Source organism: Ptiloglossa arizonensis, chromosome 7 (assembly GCF_051014685.1).
Source record: "Ptiloglossa arizonensis isolate GNS036 chromosome 7, iyPtiAriz1_principal, whole genome shotgun sequence".
In the NCBI taxonomy this organism is placed as follows: domain Eukaryota; kingdom Metazoa; phylum Arthropoda; class Insecta; order Hymenoptera; family Colletidae; genus Ptiloglossa; species Ptiloglossa arizonensis.
In genome coordinates, this window is record NC_135054.1 from 20,360,757 (window position 1) to 20,383,053 (window position 22,297).

The following is a 22,297-nucleotide window of genomic DNA, read 5'->3' on the forward strand; positions in this document are numbered from 1 at the left end:
TATCCTTCTTCTCCACTCTTAATTAGCGTTCTCCGTGAAACTCCTTATTTTTTTACACTCATGACTGTATTACCATCGTTTGAAGCAACGATGCTCCCACTGTCCACACTGTAGCCGAAATGTCACCGTGTCGCGGGTTAATGTTTCGCAAAAGTGAACATTATCGTCGAAACTCTGCCAGGAAGGTCGTCCACTTTCGTAAAATCGTTAAAATAATTACCCGAGGCGAAGTTCCCGGCTGATTAGGGTCACTTGGTCGCGCGAGGTTCCACATCCGGTCGGTTCTCCAGGGCGGAGGGCTCGTTTCGCGTAGTCGGTGGCACGGAAGTTTCGCGATGGCGAAAAAAAGGAAGACAAGAAACCGCCGGACAAAACGAAGGAACGAGGAAAAGGGCCGCGGTTAACGCGGTCGGCGATCTCCTCGCGAAGCTATCGAAAGATCTTCTTAGAAGTGGTCCAGAGAGGATCAAGGAGCATCCTGCGAGTGGCGGAAGTTCGATGGGAGGGAGATTTGGCTCCACTCTACGGAGTTTATTCCCGTTCCTAGATTCGACTGCTTTGCTAGAGAGAGAACCTATCCCAGCACCCATTAGAGGTATCCAATTTCTTCCGTTCGCTCGCTCAGACCTTTCCCCTGACTTTTCTACGTCCTCTCGGTTATTTCGCCTCCGACGTCCCACTGTTTCCTTCGTTTTTTAAACAATTCGATCCACCGCGGCTGGAGATCCTCGCAGCGAGTCACCGTGAGTCTTTCACGATTCTACAGTACGCGACAGAGTGTTCCAGAAGTCTGCAACCGAGGATCAAGATCATCGAACGAAATACACTCGGATGTGGAATCTCAGGGTGACCGTTTCAGGCTTAGATTCTTCCAAAGGGAAATTTTCTCGGGTTTTTGTACTTTGAATTCTTTTGTACGTTAAGAGAAGAGTGAATTTGGATATTTTTTATTTTAGATATTTTTTAACTTGCGTCCAATTCGAGGAAGCTTTGAAAAGTTAAGGTTCTTTTTTCTAGAAGATCGATATTCCTTTTAAATTTGATCGTTTTACATCGAATAGATATTCTTCGAAATATCCGAAGCTCAACGATAGAGATACTTGTACAGATTTCGAAAAGTCGAATTTTGTTAAGTCCTAATTACCAGAACCGGAGAAATCCACACTATCGTGGCGATTAGGAGATTTCGGTACCCAGCCACAAGAACGCTTATAGTTTCCATACGCGTGAATATTTTCGCATAAAAATTGGCACAAATATCGTTCAAAGGATGCACTTTCAACACACCGACGAAACATTTACATCGAACTTACAGAATCGTCGGAATAAATTATCAAAGATTACATATCTTCCTACCCGAAACGCATGGTGTTCCTAAATTTTCGAATAACGACTAACAGCTGTTCTAAGTAAAATCGGTTGAAATTTTTGTTCACTTTCGAAGAATTCGTGCGCGTAGGTGTCGTACGAGTCTTTGAAGCGTGTTATAATTTATCGCGAGAAGAGATAGGTTGAGCAGCGCGAGTACGAGTGGTGCGCGAGCGGTAGAAATTCCACTCGTCGTTCGTTAAAAGATTCGGGGATTGTTTCCGACGAGAAGCCGTCCTTGGCAGTCATTTTATTTTTGGCTGAAGGATCACCCGTTTCCCAGTTACGCGTCGTCGTGCGAAATACCCTCATTACTCATCGTCCCTTCTCGCTTTGTGGGCGTTTAACTCTCAGGCACGTAGACGCGCAAAGATACACGTAACCCTCTGTCAAACGGCGCCTTCCGGGTAATGCTCCTTATCTGGGACCTCAATTAGACGGTACACCGTGATAATCTTTGAATGAACCAGCCCGAGTGTACCCGACCCTTTCCGCTTGCCAAATTATCCGCTTCAATTATTGCACAGTGGCAAATATTATTCGCCGCGACGGAAGCACGACGAAGAACCATGGTCCAAACGAGGGACGAGTTTATGATGCAACGTTCTTGAAACGTTTCTGTTATTAAACCGTTACTGTATCGCGGTTGATCGTTCGTAGGGTTTCCTATGAGAGTCGCTTCGTTTTAAATATCTTAAGACAAGAGTAGTCGGTGTTTGCAACGAAATTTCTCGATGAAAGTTTCATCGGTGATTAAGTTTCTCAGTCGCGCTTGAACGCGCGTCGGAGACGTATAGTCGAAAGTGCAATTAACCGAACCTCGATCGTACTTTGCGTTATCCAGAATCACCCGATTCGAGATCGCGTGAGAGAATTACGGGATCGCGAAAATAGTTATCTTTGTGGGGTTTACTCGAAAGCGGAATCGAACTTTGGAAAAGTGGGTAAATAGAATAATTTATACGCGAGTTGTATTTTTTTTTTCTTCGAGTGTGTTAAGAGCAGTCGAAAGGGTAGAGTGATCTCTATTATTTTGATCTTTCTTCCGTGATTTTATGTTCCAGAAATATAGAATTAGGAAGATACTTATTTTTGTGTTCTCCTCGAAAGTGAAATCACGCGTCGAGAAAATTAGCTAAATAGAATAATTTATACGCGCGTTGTATTTTTTTTTAATTAGGGTATATTAAGAGCAGTCGAAAGGGTAGAGTGATCCCTATTATTATGAACTTTCTTCCGCGATTCTATGTTCCAGAAGAATAGAATTGTGGAAGATATTTATTTTTGTATTTTCCTCGAAAGTGAAATCACGCGTCGAGAAAATTGGCTAAATAGAATAATTTATACCCGCGTTGTAGTATCTTTACCGCGATTTTATTATCGTCGGTCGAAAGGATAGAGCAATCCGCATTATTATGAACTTTCTTCCGCGATTCTATGTTCCAGAAAAATAAGATTATGAAAGATACTTATTTTTGCATTCTCCTCGAAAGTGAAATCACGCGTCAAGAAATCAACCGGATAAAATAATTTATACACGCGTTGTAGTTTCTTTACCGCGATTTTACCAACATCGATCGAAAGAATAGAGCGTTCCCCGTTATTTGAAACCCTCTACCTTGACGCTACGTTCGAGAACAACGAAATCTCGCGAGATACACATTCTCAGGTTCTCTAAAGTAGAATCGCGGGAACCCTAAACGTCCGTGATCCCCGTATCGGTCGTTGGTAAACCGATTGACACCGTTGTTCACCGATCTGTCCGCAGGTCGACTTGAGACACCTGGCCCAGACCGAGGACTCGAACAGCATCGACGTCGGCATCGACCTGACCGACTACTACATTTCCGTCGAGTGGGACATCATAAAAGTGCCTGCCGTGAGGAACGAGGAGTTCTACATATGCTGCGAGGAGCCCTACCCGGATATCGTGTTCAATATCACCCTGCGCCGCAAGACCCTCTTCTACACGGTGAACTTGATCATACCGTGCGTGGGCATATCTTTCCTCTCGGTGTTGGTGTTCTACCTGCCGAGCGACAGCGGTGAGAAGGTATCGCTCTCGATCTCGATACTGCTGTCGTTGACGGTGTTCTTCCTCCTATTGGCCGAGATCATACCGCCTACGTCGTTGACGGTGCCGTTACTCGGCAAGTACCTGCTATTCACTATGGTACTGGTCACATTGTCCGTGGTGGTTACGATCGCCGTGTTGAACGTGAACTTTCGATCGCCCGTCACTCATCGTATGTCCAATTGGGTGCGGGTGGTGTTTATACAAGTGTTGCCGCGGTTCCTTTTGATCGAGAGACCGAAGAAGGACGACGACGAGGAGGACGAGGACGATGGTAGAAACGGTGGTGGCGTTGGTGTCGTCGGCTTGAACGCCGACGGCGAGCCTTGCGAGGACGAGGAGGACGACGACGACGAGGACGTCGAGGCGACCAACGGGAAACAGACCGAGGGCATGCTCACCGATGTGTTCCATGTACAAGAGACTGATAAGTACGACGCGTACTACGGCAAGAGGTTCAGCGGGGAGTACGAGATACCCCCCCACGGGCTGCCGCCCTCGGCGACCAGGTACGACCTCGGCGCCGTGGCCACCGTCGGCACCGTCGCCCCATGCTTCGAGGAGCCGTTACCCTCGCTGCCACTGCCCGGGGCTGACGACGACCTATTCGGACCGGCGAGCCCCGCATACGTTCACGAGGACGTCAGCCCCACCTTCGAGAAGCCATTGGTTCGCGAGATCGAGAAGACCGTCGATGACGCCAGGTTCATCGCTCAACACGCCAAGAACAAGGACAAGTTCGAAAGCGTGAGTACAATTACATTTCTTTACCACTTTTTTTACAATAACCGCGAGTATCGTATTGTTTCTTCTCTTTCGAAAGTCCGAGTGTATTTATCATTCTTTTTTTTTACGAGCGTGAGTAATTTTATGGTGATTTTTTCTTTTTAGCGCGAGTAGAATTACGTTTGTTTTCTTTTTTCAGAAACCGCGAGTATCGTATTGTTTCCTCCCTTTCGAAAGTACGAGTGATATTATCATTCTTTTTTTTTACGAGCGTGAGTAATTTTATGGTAATTTTTTTTTAGCACTAGTAGAATTACGTTTGTTTCCTTTTTTAGAAACCGCGAGTAACATTGTGTTCGTTTTTTCTCAAAAGCCTGGGTAATATTATAGTTCTTTTTTTTCTTTTAGCGCGAGTAATGTTATAGTTGTTTTTCTTTGTCGGCGTGAGTAATTTTATGTTTTTTTTTATCAGCGTGAGTAATGTTATGGTGATTTTTTTTAGCGCGAGTAGCATTATATATTTTTCTTCTTCTCGGAGTTATTTCTCGAAAGTAGACATTTTTCGAATCGATAGAGAGACAATACTTTCAATAGAGTAGTCTCTTTATTCTCTTCTGCAAGAACGTACTCGTGATAATTCGGTACAAAATTCTATAATATTTAAACAACCACCGAGAAACGAATAGTCACGAGTATTAAATACACTTGAGTAACCACTACCGTACGAACATTTTTGTCTACCAGTAAATCCGTAGACTCTATACATTCGATATCAATTTGGACGAAGCTCGAGAGGTCTTGCCCTGGTTATCTGGAATGTACAGTACACTTCCGAGAAGATCGCATCTGGCCTTACGGCTAGTCTCGTTCCTTCAGTGGCCATCCGAATGGATATCGATCTCTCCGAGTAAACCCCTGAACGAACGGAACCCATCTCGCTCCCAGATGCAATCTTCTCGCCCGCGTACTGTACACACTGTCCTCGATCCCCGCTCCATCGGTGCATACACGTTTTCCTTCGTTATTTCTGCGAATTTGAATCAGATTCACCCGGAGAGTATTTTCGAGAGCCAGATCTACGAAACGATCTAAAAGAAAAATATTAATTTTCCCTGCCCCCTTCTCGAACTCGGTAGCTTAATTTTATAAACATGGCGAGAGTCTAGGAGACGGGATACGAAACTCGGTCTCGAGAGTATTATCCAAAATCGAACGAGCGGAAATCAACATCGGTGAACCGATATCGCGGGGAAATGGAACGATGCGCCTGAAATAATAAAAGCTGGCGAGTTCGTTTGTGCCGAACCGAAGAATATCGAGCGGGAGGCAGGCGAAGTATTGATCAGTGTGGTCCGTTGATCGAAAGAACCCTCTTTAATCTATACGAGTAATCCCGCGTCATGGGATCGGTAATGGACCGTGCGAATCACGGCGAATCGAGCTGGCACAGGCTGTGATTACCAGCTACGGCCAGGTACGCCCGGGTCAGCGAAAGCAAATTATAACGAATCAGCCGTGGAAGTCGTGATTCGAAACCCGATAGGATAGCGACAGAGTAGTATCGGATCGTATTAATCAGCCGTAAGCGCCTCGGGATCCGATTGCTGTTAATAGCTTCGTTTCCGATCGTCCTACGCAGTTCGATTTCGACCATTCCTTCGTCCGTATCCGTTGAACAACCTGCAAGAAATCCAGGTTAGGTGGACGAGGCGTGAGTGAACACTCTGCCATCTTTCGGATAATTAAGCGATCGGGTCACCTCCGCGAGGAGTAGGTCTTTGTCAATTTTTTGAGAGGATACTATGCCTTCGATCGAAATGATTGTTTCTGTGGGAAATAGAATATATAATGAGCTTTCAAGTATAATTTTTTTGGTTCACATTGATCGCGAGGAAAGAAAATGGCGATTTTTTTTAAATTGTACCGATCTTGGTGTTTGGGAAAATGAGGAGAAGGGCTTTGTCAATTTTTTGAGAGGATACTATACCTCCGATCGAAATGATTGTTTTTGTGGGAAATAGAATATATAATGAGCTTTCAAGTATAATTTTTTTGGTTCACATTGATCGCGAGGAAAAAAATGGCGAATTTTTAAAAATTGTACCGATCTTGGTGTTTGGGAAAATGAGGAGAAGGTCTTTGCCAATTTATTGAGAGAATACTATGCATCCGATCGAAATGATTGTTTTTAGGGAAATAGAATATATAGTGAGCTTCGAAATATAATTTTTTTGGTTCACATTGGTCGCGAGGAAAAAAATGGCGATTTTTTAAAAATTGTACCGATATTGGTGTCTGAGAAAATGAGGAGAAGGGCTTTGTCAATTTTTTGAGAAAATACTATGCCTTCGATCGAAATGATTGTTTCTGTGGGAAATAGAACACACAATGAGCTTCCAAATTTCATTTTTTCGGCCCATATTGGTCGCGAGGAAAAAAAATGGCGATTTTTTAAAAATTGCACCAACTTTGGTGCCCTTGGTGCTGGGAAAACGAGGTACCTTGGAAATGAAGATCTTGTAAAAATATACAAGTATATCGAGAATTGTCCACGGGGGTAGCTGAGCCTAATTAAAATCAAAACTCACAAAAAGAAAAATACCGTACCTTTGCAAACATCGCGAAATATATTTCCACATCAAAATATATCTTAAAACCGACACGATTCCTTCAAGAGAGCCGCCATTCTCCCAATTTTCCACCATTCCTCGCAAAAATAGCCCGGACGTTTCCAGAATTTCGTCCAGATTACGACTAAACCTTCCTCGCCTTGTTCGCGAGAGATTCCTCACCGCGAGAACACCTACGGTGAAACCACATTCCGTGGTAGCGCGTCGCGCTCTTAAATCGTACAACTTCCCCAGCGGGTCGATTCTCTAACCGCAAAAATTCCAGGACCTCGTCAACGTATCTCCGAAACGATACAGAATCGATCCTGATAGCTTCATGGTTCCCTTTCTCGTTAAAAAAATTCTCCATCGCGAGCACTCCGATTTCTTCGCGCGCAAGGAATTCAAAACGCGTCGACTCTCTCCGAGTCGATCATCGATGCGGTTCACCTCGCCGCGAAACGTATCCGATGTGGGTTTCGAATTATTCTACGCAACGAATCGAGCACGAGAGTGATCCGCGCGATCCGCGAGCGATCTGGACGAGTATCCTCTGTCGCGAGTCACGTTCGCCTCTCCCGTTTCGCGAATCAATTTTGGTTACGGGTCTGCTCGACGAGTATTCGAGTCGCATAACCGATCGTTACCATCGAGCAGTCATTTTCCATTTCGACTCCTCTCGAAATCGTTCCGCGTGCCTCGAAATTCCAACGAGGGTCCCGCGGCGTTCGCTCGCTCGCACGCTCAGCTCGCACGCTCGTTCAGCTCGCTCGGCTCGCTCGCTCGACGTCCCGAGCGCTCTAACGCCCCGTGACAAGGGTTTTAATTAAAATCGTGATTCCCCTGGCACCCGCGGTACCGAATGGGCGAAACAACGGGCCAACTTGGACCGCGCGCGCACGCGCCCACCCCGGTCCCCGAATCAAAAAGAATGTCTCTACACGCGCGGCGTGTAACAAAGACAAAAGAACGGGTTGGCTCTTTGAAGACGGTGGCAGCCTGGTTAGCGTATTATTAGTTGGGCAAACTACCCCTTTACGGTGCGCTTCCGCCTCGCGTCCTGTCGTGAATAGGCGAGTTAACCAGCTCCGCGCCGCGACTTTTACATCGCGCGACGACCAGGTCCGAGCCGAGAAAAATAATACAAGGCTCTCGATGAGACGGTCGAGACTCCATATGATTCGTTCGACGACTCTTCGAAATCTTCGCGTCGATCGTCGCGACGCCGCGCGTCCCTCAAGAGGAGTCACAGCGTCGATCGTGCGAGTTAACCAGCTCCGCGCCGCGACGACCAGATTCGAGCCGAGAAAAATAATACAAGACTCTCGATGAGAAGATCGAGACTCAACGAGATTCGTTTGACGACTGTTAGAAACCTTCGCGTGGATCGTCGCGACGCCACGCGTCCCTCAAGAGGAGTCACAGCGTCGATCGTGCGAGTTAACCAGCTCCGCGCCGTGATTTTGACATCGCGCGACGACCAGGTCCGAGCCGAGAAAAATAATACTAGGCTCTCGACGAGAAGATCGAGACTCAACGAGATTCGTTCGACAACTCTTAGAAACCTTCGCGTGGATCGTCGCGACGCCGCGCGTCCCTCAAGAGGAGTCACAGCGTCGATCGTGCGAGTTAACCAGCTCCGCGCCGCGACGACCAGGTCCGAGCCGAGAAAAATAATACAAGGCTCTCGATGAGACGGTCGAGATTCCATATGATTCGTTCGACGACTCTTAGAAACCTTCGCGTGGATCGTTGCGACGCCACGCGTCCCTCAAGGGGAGACACAGCGTCCGTTGGAACGAATGCAACAACGATCTTAAGGGTGGCAGATGTCGATGTCAGTTTTAAGAACTGTCTCGGTATTGGTCAACGGTTTGCCCGTTTTCCTTTTGGTTTTTCTTTTTAGTCGAGTTCCAAGTCCAGAGTCAGAAAGACCACACGACACTGTCGTCGTTCACGTCGAGACGTATCACTGTATACGCATTTCTTCGAACTTTGTATTTTTGTATATACAATAACTGTACTAATAGATACGCGAGATCATGCATATTATAATAAACTAGATATTATAATCTGAACTTAACAACAGTTGCGAGTTTCTACGAACTGGCGCGAAAATCATTTTGCGTAGCTGTCTGACCAGGCACTGGCAACTTCTACTGCGACCGATGGTGGAATCTTGTGAGCGATAATTGTTTCGCGAGAATGGGAATGTTTAACGGGTGTCGCGTACTCAATTACTAGCTCGGTTGAGCAAGACGTACGCGGGGTACAATAGCGAATTGGAACGTAAGTTAACGAGAATGTAATTTAAGTTGAAACTCGTGGAGGGATAATTGCGCGGGTATCAGTGGTAAATTTGAAAGCTTTGAGACACCCTCGATGTTCGAATAATTGTATCTCGGTGAAAAATAAACGTAGGTTAACGATCGTGGGGTCGTTTCAAAGGTTGATTACTCTAGTTTCGCGTACCTGAGTTCGATTTCCTTAAAAATTCATGTATATTAAGGAGCGAGTGAAAAGGTAAAGATGGTCATCCCCTCCAAAAGTGGAAAATTTGGAACCGCTCTCGGTTGGGGGAAAAATTTTTTACGCACTTAATATTAGTACAGATTTGAAGATAGAAGTCTCCTCTTTGCAACGAGCTCTTGAAAGTTGATGTACGATTTTTTTTCACCGTGTTGTTTCACTTTGAACGAGAAGCGTCCCGTTGAAAGGAAGATCGTATTGGCGATCGTTATAGAAACTCGGGGTGATTATTAACTCGCTGAAAGCCATTGCTTGGTTTTACATTTTAATGAAATTTGACACTAATAGTGTTTTCATCGGTCGACATTCACGTTCCAGGGACGAAAACTACCCCCGAAGTCTCCGATGAAGAGACTTTGGTTTTCGACGGGACATCGCCCCGAATAAAAATGTCTGTGCCAAGTTTCGCCAATATCGGTGGTTGTCAATACGATGATGTTACTTGTCAATATTTTCCACGTACTTTCAACCACTTGTTAAACCCCTCGGCGCGTCTCGACGGCGGGAAAGCCTGTTAGGGAATCGTAAGAAACAATTGTCTGACCGTGGCTGGGATTTTCCACTGAAAACGAGGAATCAGAAGCTCCTAGGCGACTCGAAGAAATCGTCGTAGACGTCTGGACGATTTCCAAGCTTATCGTAAATTATATTCCGACCAGAGACCGTGCACCGTCACCGTGAAAATTAACAATCACTTCGAGAAGAAACATCCACGCCCTGTGAAAAAAAGCTCGAGTGCATCGTCCGAAGAAAAGATATTCTCCACCGAAAGAATTGTTCAAAAGGAGTACAAATTCTGTTGAAAATTTTCGATGCTCCACATCCTCCATTTTATTTCTCTTTCTCCAACGAAATTGCTCTCTCGTCCGACCTGGCGCGTTCTCGTTCCACTGGAGAAACAACGCGTAACCCCTCGAGACGATCGAACGGTTATTACTTGGAATTTTCATTAACCGTTTAACGACATCGGTGGCTCATCGTCGCAGAGACGTTCCGATGAAACTGTCGCGACTCGGCGAGCTTGCCAAAATCTACCAAAAATTACAAGTAGATCGTACACAGCGCTCGTCGTGTTTGCGTCAAAGTTTCCCGCATCGGGCGACTTGGTAGCGAACTTCGGACCGGCACCGAAGAGGTAAAACTCCGGAAATTGGTTCAGACGTTGACGTCCTCCCCGTCCTGGGAATTTCGAAGTTGAGACACTCGTCCGGGTCGGCCGTAAATTCGAACGAATTTATGCTTCCCGTTTCATATTTGCGTCGCAACGAGCGACGTGACACAGTTTCCACGGGCCCCGTCGCGTATCGAGTTTACTCCGCGTTCGAGCGCGGAAGGAAAAATCTCCGCTCGTGCCCCTCCTCCCCCTCCCTCCGCTCCCCGCGTATTTCCAGTCCCCGTAGCCTCGCAGCGCCAGTACGTTTCATCGAGTTGACATTAACGCATTATGCGCCCGGGACGCGTAAACATGTCCCGTGCAGCTGCACCGCAACCAACCGAGACGTCCTCGGGTTACGAGGTATTAAATTCATTTTAATTTTCTTACAGATCACGGATGTATCGCAACCACACTTCGGATAGATTCGTTTACGAGCGACTTTATAGCGAGGGTTGCTTTCATTTTTTTTTTTTTATTTTTTTTTATGTTACGTCGCGAGTTGGCAAGTCGAGTCTTTTAGAGTTTGATCGTTGAGGGAGGTCGATGGTGTGAGATTTTCTACTTGTGTTTGGAAATATTGTCCATGATATGAGATTATGTGTAGTTAAAGTTCTAATTATCTAGGAAAGTTGTGAGTTTGTCTGATCATTGACCACTCTTTCTACTTGTGCTTGAAAATATTGTTCATGATATGAGATTATCTGTATTTAAACTTCTAATTATCGAAGAAGGTTGTAAGCTGGTCTGATCACTTACGACTCTTTCTACTTGTGCTTGGAAACATTGTCCATGATATGAGATTATCTGTATTTAAACTTCTAATTATCTAAGAAGGTTATGAGTTTGTCTGATCACTGACCACTCTTTCTACTTGTGTTTGGATATATTGGCCATGATATGAGATTGTCTGCCTTTATATTCTAATTATCGAGAAAGTCTACGTTGACTTGGTCTTATCTATTTTTAAACCGATTTTAATACAAATAAAACGCAAGAACTCAATATCGTGTCACTTTCAATGCTCGAACACTTCGTCCTAAATAGAATTACCCAGAACTAGTGCAGACACTCTTGAATTTTAACTCGACGTGTTACTTGTCGAGGAAAATCGACGTCGTAGTTTGGTCCGTTCACTGCTCACTTTTTCTACTTACTCTTATAAAGAAGATGACACGGGATTATCTGTCTTGACTGATTCCACGGAACGGATAATACCGTATTACTCTCAATGCTTAGACTCCAACTCGAGTAGAAATAACGAGTATTGGTCAGACACATAATACGTCGATGCTCGTTCAATAATTGAATACCGACGAAACCGATCGAAAGTTGTGGGATTTGAGGAACGTTCATCCTGAAGAATTAACCGTACTTTCCAACAAGGAGTTTATAAAAATATTTAAACGTCCAACTGGTCGAAGTTCTTTGCAAATTGAAAATATCTAGAATCTCTTCTCGTAGCTGGTTTCTTTCTTCTCTGGAAAAGAATCTCAGAGCTGTCTTCCTTCGTTCCAAGTATCCTTACCAAATTTTATATCGATGTACAGGGTGTCTCTTTCGTCCGAACACAGAGAAGACGAAAACAATTTCTTACGAAAGTGGTTTCACCCCGAACGAAATACGCATAAATAATTCTTCCACAGATGTGGTAAACGAGCACAGTCCGCAATCTTTTCATAGCTACGGTTCCTTGCGAACCCACACCGCGTAACACAATCCTCCATAGAGATTTTACGAGTCGCTCGTTGCAACACGATTCTCCATGTAGATTTTACGAGCCACCGTTCTGCGTAACGGAATTTTCCATAGAGATTTTTGTAAACGGTACCAAGTCGACGGGACGTCTCTCGTCGCGGTGGTGCGTCCGTCGAGCGACGGTGGCGCCGAACACCGAGGCGTCTCGACGCTTCGACATCGCGAAAGTTGCCGATCTTCCGGCAGCTATTTTGACGAAGAACATCGTCAGAAAACGACCGGCTGACGGAACTTCCGAGTCGGTGTTTCGACGTGGTGGGTGGGGGGCGTTTCGGGGGACACGAGAGGGGGGAGGAGTCTGGCAGTTGCAAACTCCGATGTAGTTTTTAGCACACTTTACAGTTACTTGGCCGGCGAGAGGACGAAGTTCGTCCGGAACTTCGACAGCCGAAAATATGATAATTCGCCCAGCGAAGGCCGGTGTCTCCAGAAAGTGTCGGGGAATATCGTTTTTGTTTTAACGGGCGACCCTTAGAAGTAACGGCGCTATTATTACACTCTACGTTCCACTTTTTCCGATATTACGGACGTGTTTTATGAAACTCGAGCGTAAAAAGGGTGCTATCAATGCTGGCGCGCTGAAAACGCGAGCAGCTCTTTCTCTTTCTCTCTCTCTCTCTCTCTCTCTCTCTCTGTGTCTCTCGTTCTCTCTCGCTGCCACCCTCGTTACTTCCTGCGGCTGAAATTTAATCGATCACTTTTTCACAGACAGCAATTTTTATGGACAGCGCTATTATATGGGAAAATTTTTTAGCCACGGACACTCGCGTCGCGGTTGATATAATTGCGGATTGGAATTTAATCGCGAACGGGGAAGGAATCGGTGAGCGAAACGACCAAGGGAAATCGAGGATACGCCATTACCGATACCTCGCGCGTAATCTTTCGAGGTAGTGATCGATGCAACGTTTCCAATCCATCCTAGTATTTTCGCTTTTCTACCCGTTTTACGTTACGTCGATTACCATGTCGCGAGCTGTTCGATACAATGTCCCTCTCTTCTTGAGAATTTTCAAAGATTCATTTATTTCGTTTACCCTCGCGGATCGAGAGTCAGCCTCGAAGTTCTCAAGAATCCCTGACGAAGAATTTTACGATCGATTAAGTCCATTGTGACTCCAGGTTAGTGTAAATATACCGTCTCGAAAGGACCCTTACTGTCGGTAAATACGTCCCACGCTGAGGTTATAAAAGATAGACTAAAGAAAGCTTCTGCTGCGTGCAAGATAAATCTCGTCGAGTCGAGATCGAGCACCGTGTCATGTGGATCGAAATCGACGATAATTCGCGGAATCTGCTCTCGAGGTGGTTCAGAGTGGTAAATTCGATTCATCGTACGCGTATGGATATACCTTGGAGTCGCGATCCCGGAGATGCCTCGATTTCCGCGCGCTGCCCGCGTCAGCGTAGGACTTCCGTTTCGCTTCTACAAAGCGTAGCTCGGCTGGAGGCTCGGTGGATCGGGGACGCGGAAAGTCGCGGCGGCGCCCATGAATTATCGACGCGAACTGTCTGCCCCGGGAACGCACTGCGGCGGAGTTCCGTTCGCTGCCAAATGTGGCCCCCGCGTCTACGCCAGTGCGCGCGTGCCGCGTCGGTGAAAACGCGAACTGGGTCTCTGTGTTCACCCTAATACGTGAGCGCGGGGACTTTACGCCACCGTTTCGGTGAGGCTGTGAACCGCGCGCGATTCACCGGGGCCGCGACAAACCTGGAATGTTTGGAATCGGATATTAAAGAAATTCGCGAAACGACCGTACAAGAGTCGGGGAATACAAGGAGAGGAATTTACTCCTGGGAGCGAGCTATTTTACGGTAGGTCTGGGTTAGGGGAACAGTTGGACCGAAACGCGGCTCCTTTGAATTGTTGGAGACTCTTCAATCGCTGCGCCGAGTCTTTGAACTTTTTCTCTGGGTCGTTCCGATCGTTTGAATCGTTTCTTCGCGATCATCGTGACTCATTGACTGTTTTGCGAAGGTCACCGTGACTCCTTGACTCTTCTCTTAAGGTCACTGTGACTCTTTGACTCTTAGACTCTTTTCTTAAGGTCACTATGACTCTTTGACTCTTTTCTTATAGTCACTGTGACTCCTTGACTCTTGCCTTAAGGTCACCGTGACTCCTTAACTCTTCTCTTAAGGTCACTATCACTCTTTGACTCTTAGACTCTTTTCTTATGGTCACTGTGACTCCTTGACTCTCTTCTTAAGGTCACCGTGACTCTTTGATTATTTTCTTAAGGTCACCGTGACTCCTTGACACTTTTATTAAGGTCACTGTGACTCTTTGACTCTTTTCTTAAGGTCACTATGACCCTTTGACTCTTTTCTTATAGTCACCGTGACTCCTTGACTCTTGCCTTAAGGTCACCGTGACTCCTTGACTCTTCTCTTTAGGTCACCGTGACTCCTTGACTCTCTTCTTAAGGTCACCGTGACTCCTTGACACTTTTATTAAGGTCACTGTGATTCTTTGATTCTTTTCTTAAGATCACTGTGACTCCTTGACACTTTTCTTAAGGTCACCGTGACTCCTTGACTCTTCTCTTAAGGTCACTGTGACTCTTTGACTCTTTGACTCTTTTCTTATGGTCACCGTGACTCCTTGACTCTTTTCTTAAGGTCACCGTGACTCTGTGATTCTTTCATTGGAGTCACCCTGACTCTTCGACTCATTATTTAGAATCTCTATGATTTTTCGACCCTCTTCTCGGATCACTAATCGTGACACAGTAGCCACTGTGTACCTGACTCTTTAGCCTCAACGGACTCTGACTCTGACGCCCTGACTTCAGCACAGAGTGACGTACGACTTTGACTTTCGGTGTGACTCCACGGTCCAGAGTTCTTGCCTACGTGTCTCTAATTGTGAGTCTTCAACCTCGACTCTAAATATAACTCTACCCGTAGTATTGTACAACGCTTTCGACCATTCCAATTTTCCTCATTTAACTTCTACGTATTTACCAGCTCCTCGACCAAGCGCGCCATTTCTCGAAGGATCCACAACGACGAACAATTGACATTACTCAACTTTGCCGGGCACATGACTCCCCCCTCCCCCTCCCCACCACCCCTCAGAGATTAAAACGAGAGTTTCGTCCGCGCGCGGAAGCTAAACCGCAAACCGTCGCGAAATTAACTGTTTCGCGATCCATTTGTACGCCGCAGAACGAGCGTTTCGAGCGGATTTCATGGACCAACGGTCAGTCTGGGAACTCGTAACTTCCGGGAAGCAGGTGCACCACCCGCTGCGTCGACAAATTTGTTAAGCTTCGACGCTCCCGTGCTTTCAAGCCGTCCCGTAAACGCTAACTGATACGTTTCGAACAGACGCCTCGAGTCTTTTTCATACCGCGCGAATCGCGAACGGAACCGGTTGAAAGCAACGGAAGGATCGTTACTCGCGAATGCCGAGAAGTTTCGCAAACGCGGATGAAAAGAAGCTCCGCGATCTCGAGGTACAGCGAGGAACTCGCACGATGTTTTCGAAATGGTGTTACAAGACTCAGTATCCGAAATAATTCAATTCATCCACGGTTAGGATGGAATCTCTCAACTTTTATGTTAAAATCGTTTCGACTCTCTGACTTCCTTCTTAGAGTCACACTGACTCCTTAATTGTCTTCTTAAAGTCACCCTGACTCTTTAATTGTCTTCTTAAGGTCACTCTGACTCTTTGATTGTCTTCTCGAGGTCACTCTGACTCCTTAATTGACTTCTTAAGGTCACCATGACCCCTTAATTGTCTTCTTAAGGTCACTCTGACTCTTTGATTGTCTTCTCGAGGTCACTCTGACTCTTTGATTGTCTTCTTGAGGTCACTCTGACTCCTTAATTGACTTCTTAAGGTCACCATGACTCTTTGATTCTCTTCTCAAGATCACTCTGACTCCTCAATTGACTTCTTAAGATCACCATGACTCTTTGATTCTCTTCTCGGACTCGCTCTGACTCTGTGACTTTCTTCTTAAGGTCACTCCTTCGTGTCAAGCAGTAACCTTGAAGTTACCTTCAAGTAAAAATCAAACCTTCATCAAACTCGAAATGTCCCATCTCCCATAGATTTCCTCCACATTTCCTACATTGGCGACTCGATCCGATCGTCGCCAATTATTTCACTCGATTTCAATTCACTCGGTAAAAAATAATACATATAAATCTTCGTAGAAAAACTACTCCGTCTCGAGTCAAATTTTCCCCGCAGATCACAGTACGTTATAGCACGAGACAGGACTTTTATCGTCCCCGAGATGCGTGCAGCTATCCAGAGATCGCGTTCACGAACGTAAGTGGCCGAAGGAACTGCAATCGCAACGAGAGTCGAGAACAATAAGGAAGCAAAGATAGCAACGAGATCTCGATCTCGATCGAGGAAAGGCTTCCGCGCGATGACGGAACGGGATTCTCGGCGCCGGGTTACTCGCGCGAAATACTAAAAGAGTCTACGGGCAGGAAACGGCACTGCGGGAAGAAGAAGGGAATCATGGACGTCGATGTTCGGAGCACGGTTCGCCGCGTTGGCAAACGTTGAAACTGAGATTACGACTCCGATTTCGATTCCGCGCTCGTTTCCTGGTAATCCTATTCCTCGATTTAATCGAGCTCCGAACGCCTAAATAAAGACTCGCAACAACGGCGGGGGCTGGAACTCGAGGGTTTCTTTTCTTTTTCTTTAAATCGTCGCTAAAGTCGCGATCTCTCCATAAAGACGGACCCCAAAGAGACGAGCCACGTTTTATGACCGAACCACGGATCTTCCCGACGTTACAACACACCCTTGGCGAGCTTTCTTCGGCGTCGGTGGATTGGCTCGACGCCAGAGAAGGGTGTCGGATAGAGGTGGCGGCTAGAACGGTCCCCGACCCTCGTGATCTTGGATTAAGCAAACTTTTTTCGATCACCGAGATTCTTTCTCGCGGACGAGCCATCTCCCCGCGCGACACCAGCGAGATAAGCTCGATGAAGAAATTTAGAGATCGAAGTCCAGGAAATTACTGGTACATTGACACAGGGTGTGGCACGTTGCGATAATTCAGACACAGACACTTGGGATAATCGAACGAAAATTAACTTTTGCTTACAGATTGCAAATAAATTTTTATCTTTCGTCAAAGTCGTCACCTTGACGATTTTCTAGACGGTGGAATGTATTTTTAATAGCGTGGGACGAGGCGCGCTCCTCGGGTCTTTCTCGACCCGTACATTACCTCAATTAAAACTGTCGTGAATGGATATTCTCCATCGTCGTGTTGCAAAGTTGGAAACCCTAGTTCCGTGTAGATTCAGATCGTACGAAAGAATATTAACGAATAATTATAGTTGAAACGCGAAGCTCTCCCGATCCTGGTAACTTCGAATCCAGAGTAGCGTGTAAAGTGGAATGGAAAGCTGTTCGATCCGTGTTATCATCGTACGGCGTACCATCGGGGCGATCGGACCAGTTATCGAAATTCGTTATTGGATCCGTGGAACGCGCCCAGCCTCGTTTATCCGGATAAAAGCGTGGTGCGTGAACGGGGAAAGGGAAGAGACACGCGAAGAGGTTGTACAGAATTGAAAGGGAACGATATTCCGGACATCGTTTTCCCACGGAGGTATCATAAAAGTATCGGGTGTCTGTTTTATCGTCCACTCTCCGCCCCCTTCCCCTTCCCTTACCACGCGGAGGAAATCGAACAGAGTCAATACACCCTCGAGATGACGGATCGGTTGTCTCTCTCGCTCGACTGTACCAATGGCGGACCAGAAGAGAGAGAACCTCGCTGTATAAGTCGCGAGGGTTCTCGATTGAAACTTCGTAGATAGGAGTCGCCTTTTAGCTACGTACATAAAGCCAGAGCGATTGGAAGCACGTATGATGGATCCAAGCCCCCCGTCCCCGCCCCCTGACCGTTGAGTAGATGATACTTCGCCTCGACGAGGGAGCACAACTTCTGGAAAAATGTTTCTCATTCCGACAACAGGATCAGCCTGGCGGGAAACTGTGCGAGGGTGGTTGCCGAGGGTTCCCCGATCGTTCTGTATCGACGGAAGTATTGTATTTATGGCGGAGATAAATCTCCGCGAGTCATTTGCAGGCCTCGTTCGACGCGAGTTTCTTCTTTCCACTCGAGACACGCGGAGATACAAATTTGGAGGAGTCGATACTTTCCTCCGTTTCGACCGAACGGCCCTGATTTATGGAGTACTCCGGTCGAGGATATACTGTGGAGGGCTGGAAAGAATACCGTTGGCTGGAATTTAGACACAACGAGAGCGAGTTTCGAAATTGGTGGCACTTTCTACTCTGGACACGCGGAGATACGAAATTAGAGACTTTGTAGAATGTTCGAGTTGAAGATGTACTGTGACGAACTGAAAAGAATGCCGTTGGTTGGAATTCAGACCTAAGGAGAGCAAGTTTCGAAATTGGTGGCACTTTCTACTTTGGAGGCGCGGAGATACAAAATTAGAGACTTTGTAGAGTGTTTGACTTTAATATGTACTGTGACGAACTGGAAAGAATGCCGTTGGCTGGAATTCAGACCTAATGAGAACAAGTTTCGAAATAGGTGGCACTTTCTATTATGGAGGCACGGAGATACGAAATTAGAGACTTTGTAAAGTGTTCGAGTTGAAGATGTACTGTGACGAACTGAAAAGAATGCCGTTGGCTGGAATTCAGACCTAAGGAGAGCAAGTTTCGAAATTGGTGGCACTTTCTACTTTGGAGGCGCGGAGATACGAAATTAGAGACTTTGTAGAGTGTTTGACTTGAAGATGTACTGTGACGAACTGGAAAGAATGCCGTTGGCTGAAATTCAGGCCTAATGAGAGCAAATTTCAAAATGGGTGGAACTTTCTATTATGGAGGCGCGGAGATACGAAATTGAAGACTTTGTAGAGTGTTCGAGTCGAGGATGTACTGTGACAAACTGAAAAGAATGCCGTTGGCTAGAATTCAGGCCTAACGAGAGCAAGTTTCGAAATAGATGGCATTTTCTACTTTAGACACGCGGAGATACGAAATTAGAGACTTTATAGAGTGTTTGAGTTGAGGATGTACTGTGACGAACTGGAAAGAATACTGTTGGCTGGAATTCAGGTCTAATAAGAGCAAGTTTCGAAATAGATGGCACTTTCTACTTTAGACGCGCGGAGATACGAAATTAGAGACTTTATAGAGTGTTTGAGTTGAAGATTTACAGAGTATTTGAGTTAAAGATGTATCGTAGAAAGCTGAAAAGAATACTTATGGATAAGATTCAGAGTTAACAGTAGTAAGTTTCGAAAAAGTTGCACTTTTTACTCCACACGCACAGAGATATAAATTTAGAAAACTCGTTCAATATTCGAGTCGCGTATAAAATGAGAAAGTTGCACAAATATTAACTCGCGCTAATATTTGCCTAACGATTACACTTACATCCATTATCGTAGACACAACGTGTACACGCGATACTGTTTACCTCGGCTTTGTCTTTAACTTGAATCTACTATAGTTCGGACTTGGGGTTTTCGTGGCCAGTGTTCCCATCGGCAGTTGAGACTTTCGGGTGTAAACTATGACCATGTTGCAAAGTGGCCCCGAAGTTTCCCCAATAATTCTAGCTAGCTTCATTAAATCCGGGGTTGCATCCGTGCTATCAGCGCCCCCTGATGAATCTATCTCCCACTGCTGACGATACAATAAAGTCGTCCCCTCGTAGGAATGCTCTCCTCCGGTCTTCGAGCTTCGAGTGGACGGAGACAGACAAAGCATGATTCTTTCGAGGGTCAGCATGAGTATTTCTTACTTGTTTCTACCATCTATGCAACAAAGGAGTAGCTACCAAGGAGGACTACCACGATCCTCGAACGATATCGATTACTTCTTCCACCGCAAATATTGTCGTACTCGAAGTCGTTTCGAGGCCATATTGTTGCACAGAGTGCTATACCGATCAAAGAATCCACTAAAAATTTTTTTCTAGAGTTCAACGAACCAATTATAAGTACCTATTACCTTTGAACGACCTTGACTCCTTCTACATCAAAAGTAGTCGTGCTTATGGTCGTTCCAGGGTCGTACTGTTGCATAGAGTGCTCTGCCAATCAAAGAATACACTCAACGAACTCATTACAAATACCCATTACCTTTGAACGACCTTAACTCCTTTTATATCAAAAGTAGTCGTGCCTAAGGTCGTTCCAGGGTCATACTATTGCATAGAGTGCTCTATCAATCAAAGAATACACTCAACTTTTTTCTCTAGAGTTCAATGAACCAATTACAAATACCCATTACCTTTGAACGACCTTGACTTGTTCTGTATAAACATAATTGTGCTCAAAGTCGTTCCAGGGTCATATTATTGCACATAGTAGTCCACCACCTAACGAATCTATATAAACTTTCTCCCTCGAGATCTACAAATCCCTTACAAACACCCATTACCCTTAAACGACCTTGACTCTTTCCGCATAAAAAAGAATCGTGCTCAAGGTCGTTCCAGGGTCATATTATTGCACAGAGTGGTCCACTACCTAACGAATCTATATAAACTTTCTTCCTCGCGATCAACAAACCCCTTACAAACACCCATTACCCTTGAACGACCTTGACTTTTTCTGCATAAAAATTAATCTTCCTCAAGGTCGTTCCAGGGTCATATTATTGCACAGAGTGGTCCACCACCTAACGAATCTATAGAAACTTTCTCCTTCGAGATAAACGAACCAATTACAAACATTCATGGTTTTAATTCGCAGGTGGAGGAGGACTGGAAGTACGTCGCGATGGTGCTCGACCGAATCTTTCTTTGGATATTCACCGTGGCGTGCGTGGTGGGCACGGTGATGATTATTCTCCAGGCGCCGAGTCTCTACGACACCACGAAGCCGATCGACATCACGTACAGTAAGATCGCGAAGAAGAAGATGATGCTGATGAACATGGGCCCCGAGGAGGACTAGTCGACGATCCCGCGCGGCCACGCGCCGCGGGCACAGCGGCAGCTGGTACCGCGTCGCCGTCGTCGTCGCCGGCGTCGTCGTCGTCGTCCTCGTTGTCGTCATCGTCGTCGTCGTCATCCTCGTCTTCGTTGTCGCCGTCGTCGTCGTCTTCGTTGTCGTCGTACAGCGGACTCAGCCGCCGCCCACCATCGAAACTGCCGATTTCCGCGTAAAAGCGGAAGTGGACCCACTCTCGATCGCTGCCGCCAAAGATGAGAGTCCGCCGAACAACTCTGGAGAACCAATGAGAACGTAAACGTGGCGCGGGAACACGGTGACGCACACACGGTTTCGAAGTTGTGCCGGCCAGCCGTAAGAACGAAGAGGACGCGGAATGGGGACGAAGTGGCTGCGAAGATTATCGATTCGTGTTTATTCGTTCGGGTGGGCCCGGTTCGTTCGCACTCGACGAATACCCGCATGGGTCTTGTAATCCCCGTGCATGGATTAACCGTGGCGCGGATACGCGTATCGTTCCCTCACCGAACTCACGTGGATCTTCACGAGATCCCGAACTCTTTGAGTGGGGAGACGAAGAAGACGAGGACGCCGCGGCGGTTAGAGAAGCAACGTGAGCGTGAGAAAGAAAAAAAGAAAGAAAGAAAGAAAGCGAGAAAGAGAGAGAAAGAAAAAGAGAGAAAGAGAGAGGGAGGTAAATAGAGGGAAGGAGAGAACACTTTGCGTGTATGTGTGTGTATGCGCGCGAGCGTGTATGTGTGTGTATGTGCGAGAGAAACAGTGGCCGGACGGAGCGAATGGGGGAGCGAAAGCGGGTTGAGCGAGATGCGGGCTGAATGAGATAGAGGAAGGGGTGGAGGATTGGGGGGGAGGGAGGGGGCGTGGAAAAGGCAAAGAGAGGGGAGAAAAAGTGCCAAATACGCGAAACACACGCGCAACGTATTTTTGTAAATCTGGTTTCATACGTAAGGCTAGAGTCGTGCGGCGAGACGTCGAACTGCCCGAACTGCCGATTTTATATAAGAAGACGTTTACACGCAAAACACGGACACATACACGCACACGTAAACCGTTACAAACGCACACAAACACAGGCACAAAACACGCGAGGACACCTTGTAAACATTTATACGTAATCGGATCAAC

At 46.3% G+C, this 22,297-nt stretch overlaps 1 protein-coding gene across 1 annotated transcript in view; it reads left to right on the forward strand.

Moving 5' to 3' along the window:
- Nucleotides 1-21,985, forward strand: part of Nachralpha1 (nicotinic acetylcholine receptor alpha1) — a 163,104-nt gene extending 141,119 nt beyond the window's left edge. Inside the window, exons 5-6 of the mRNA XM_076316967.1 lie at nucleotides 3,137-4,189; nucleotides 20,951-21,985. Of these exons, the coding sequence (XP_076173082.1) occupies nucleotides 3,137-4,189; nucleotides 20,951-21,154 (1,257 nt within the window). The 3' untranslated portion in view covers nucleotides 21,155-21,985. The remainder of the gene's footprint in view (nucleotides 1-3,136; nucleotides 4,190-20,950) is intronic.
- Nucleotides 21,986-22,297: the final 312 nt, after the last annotated feature.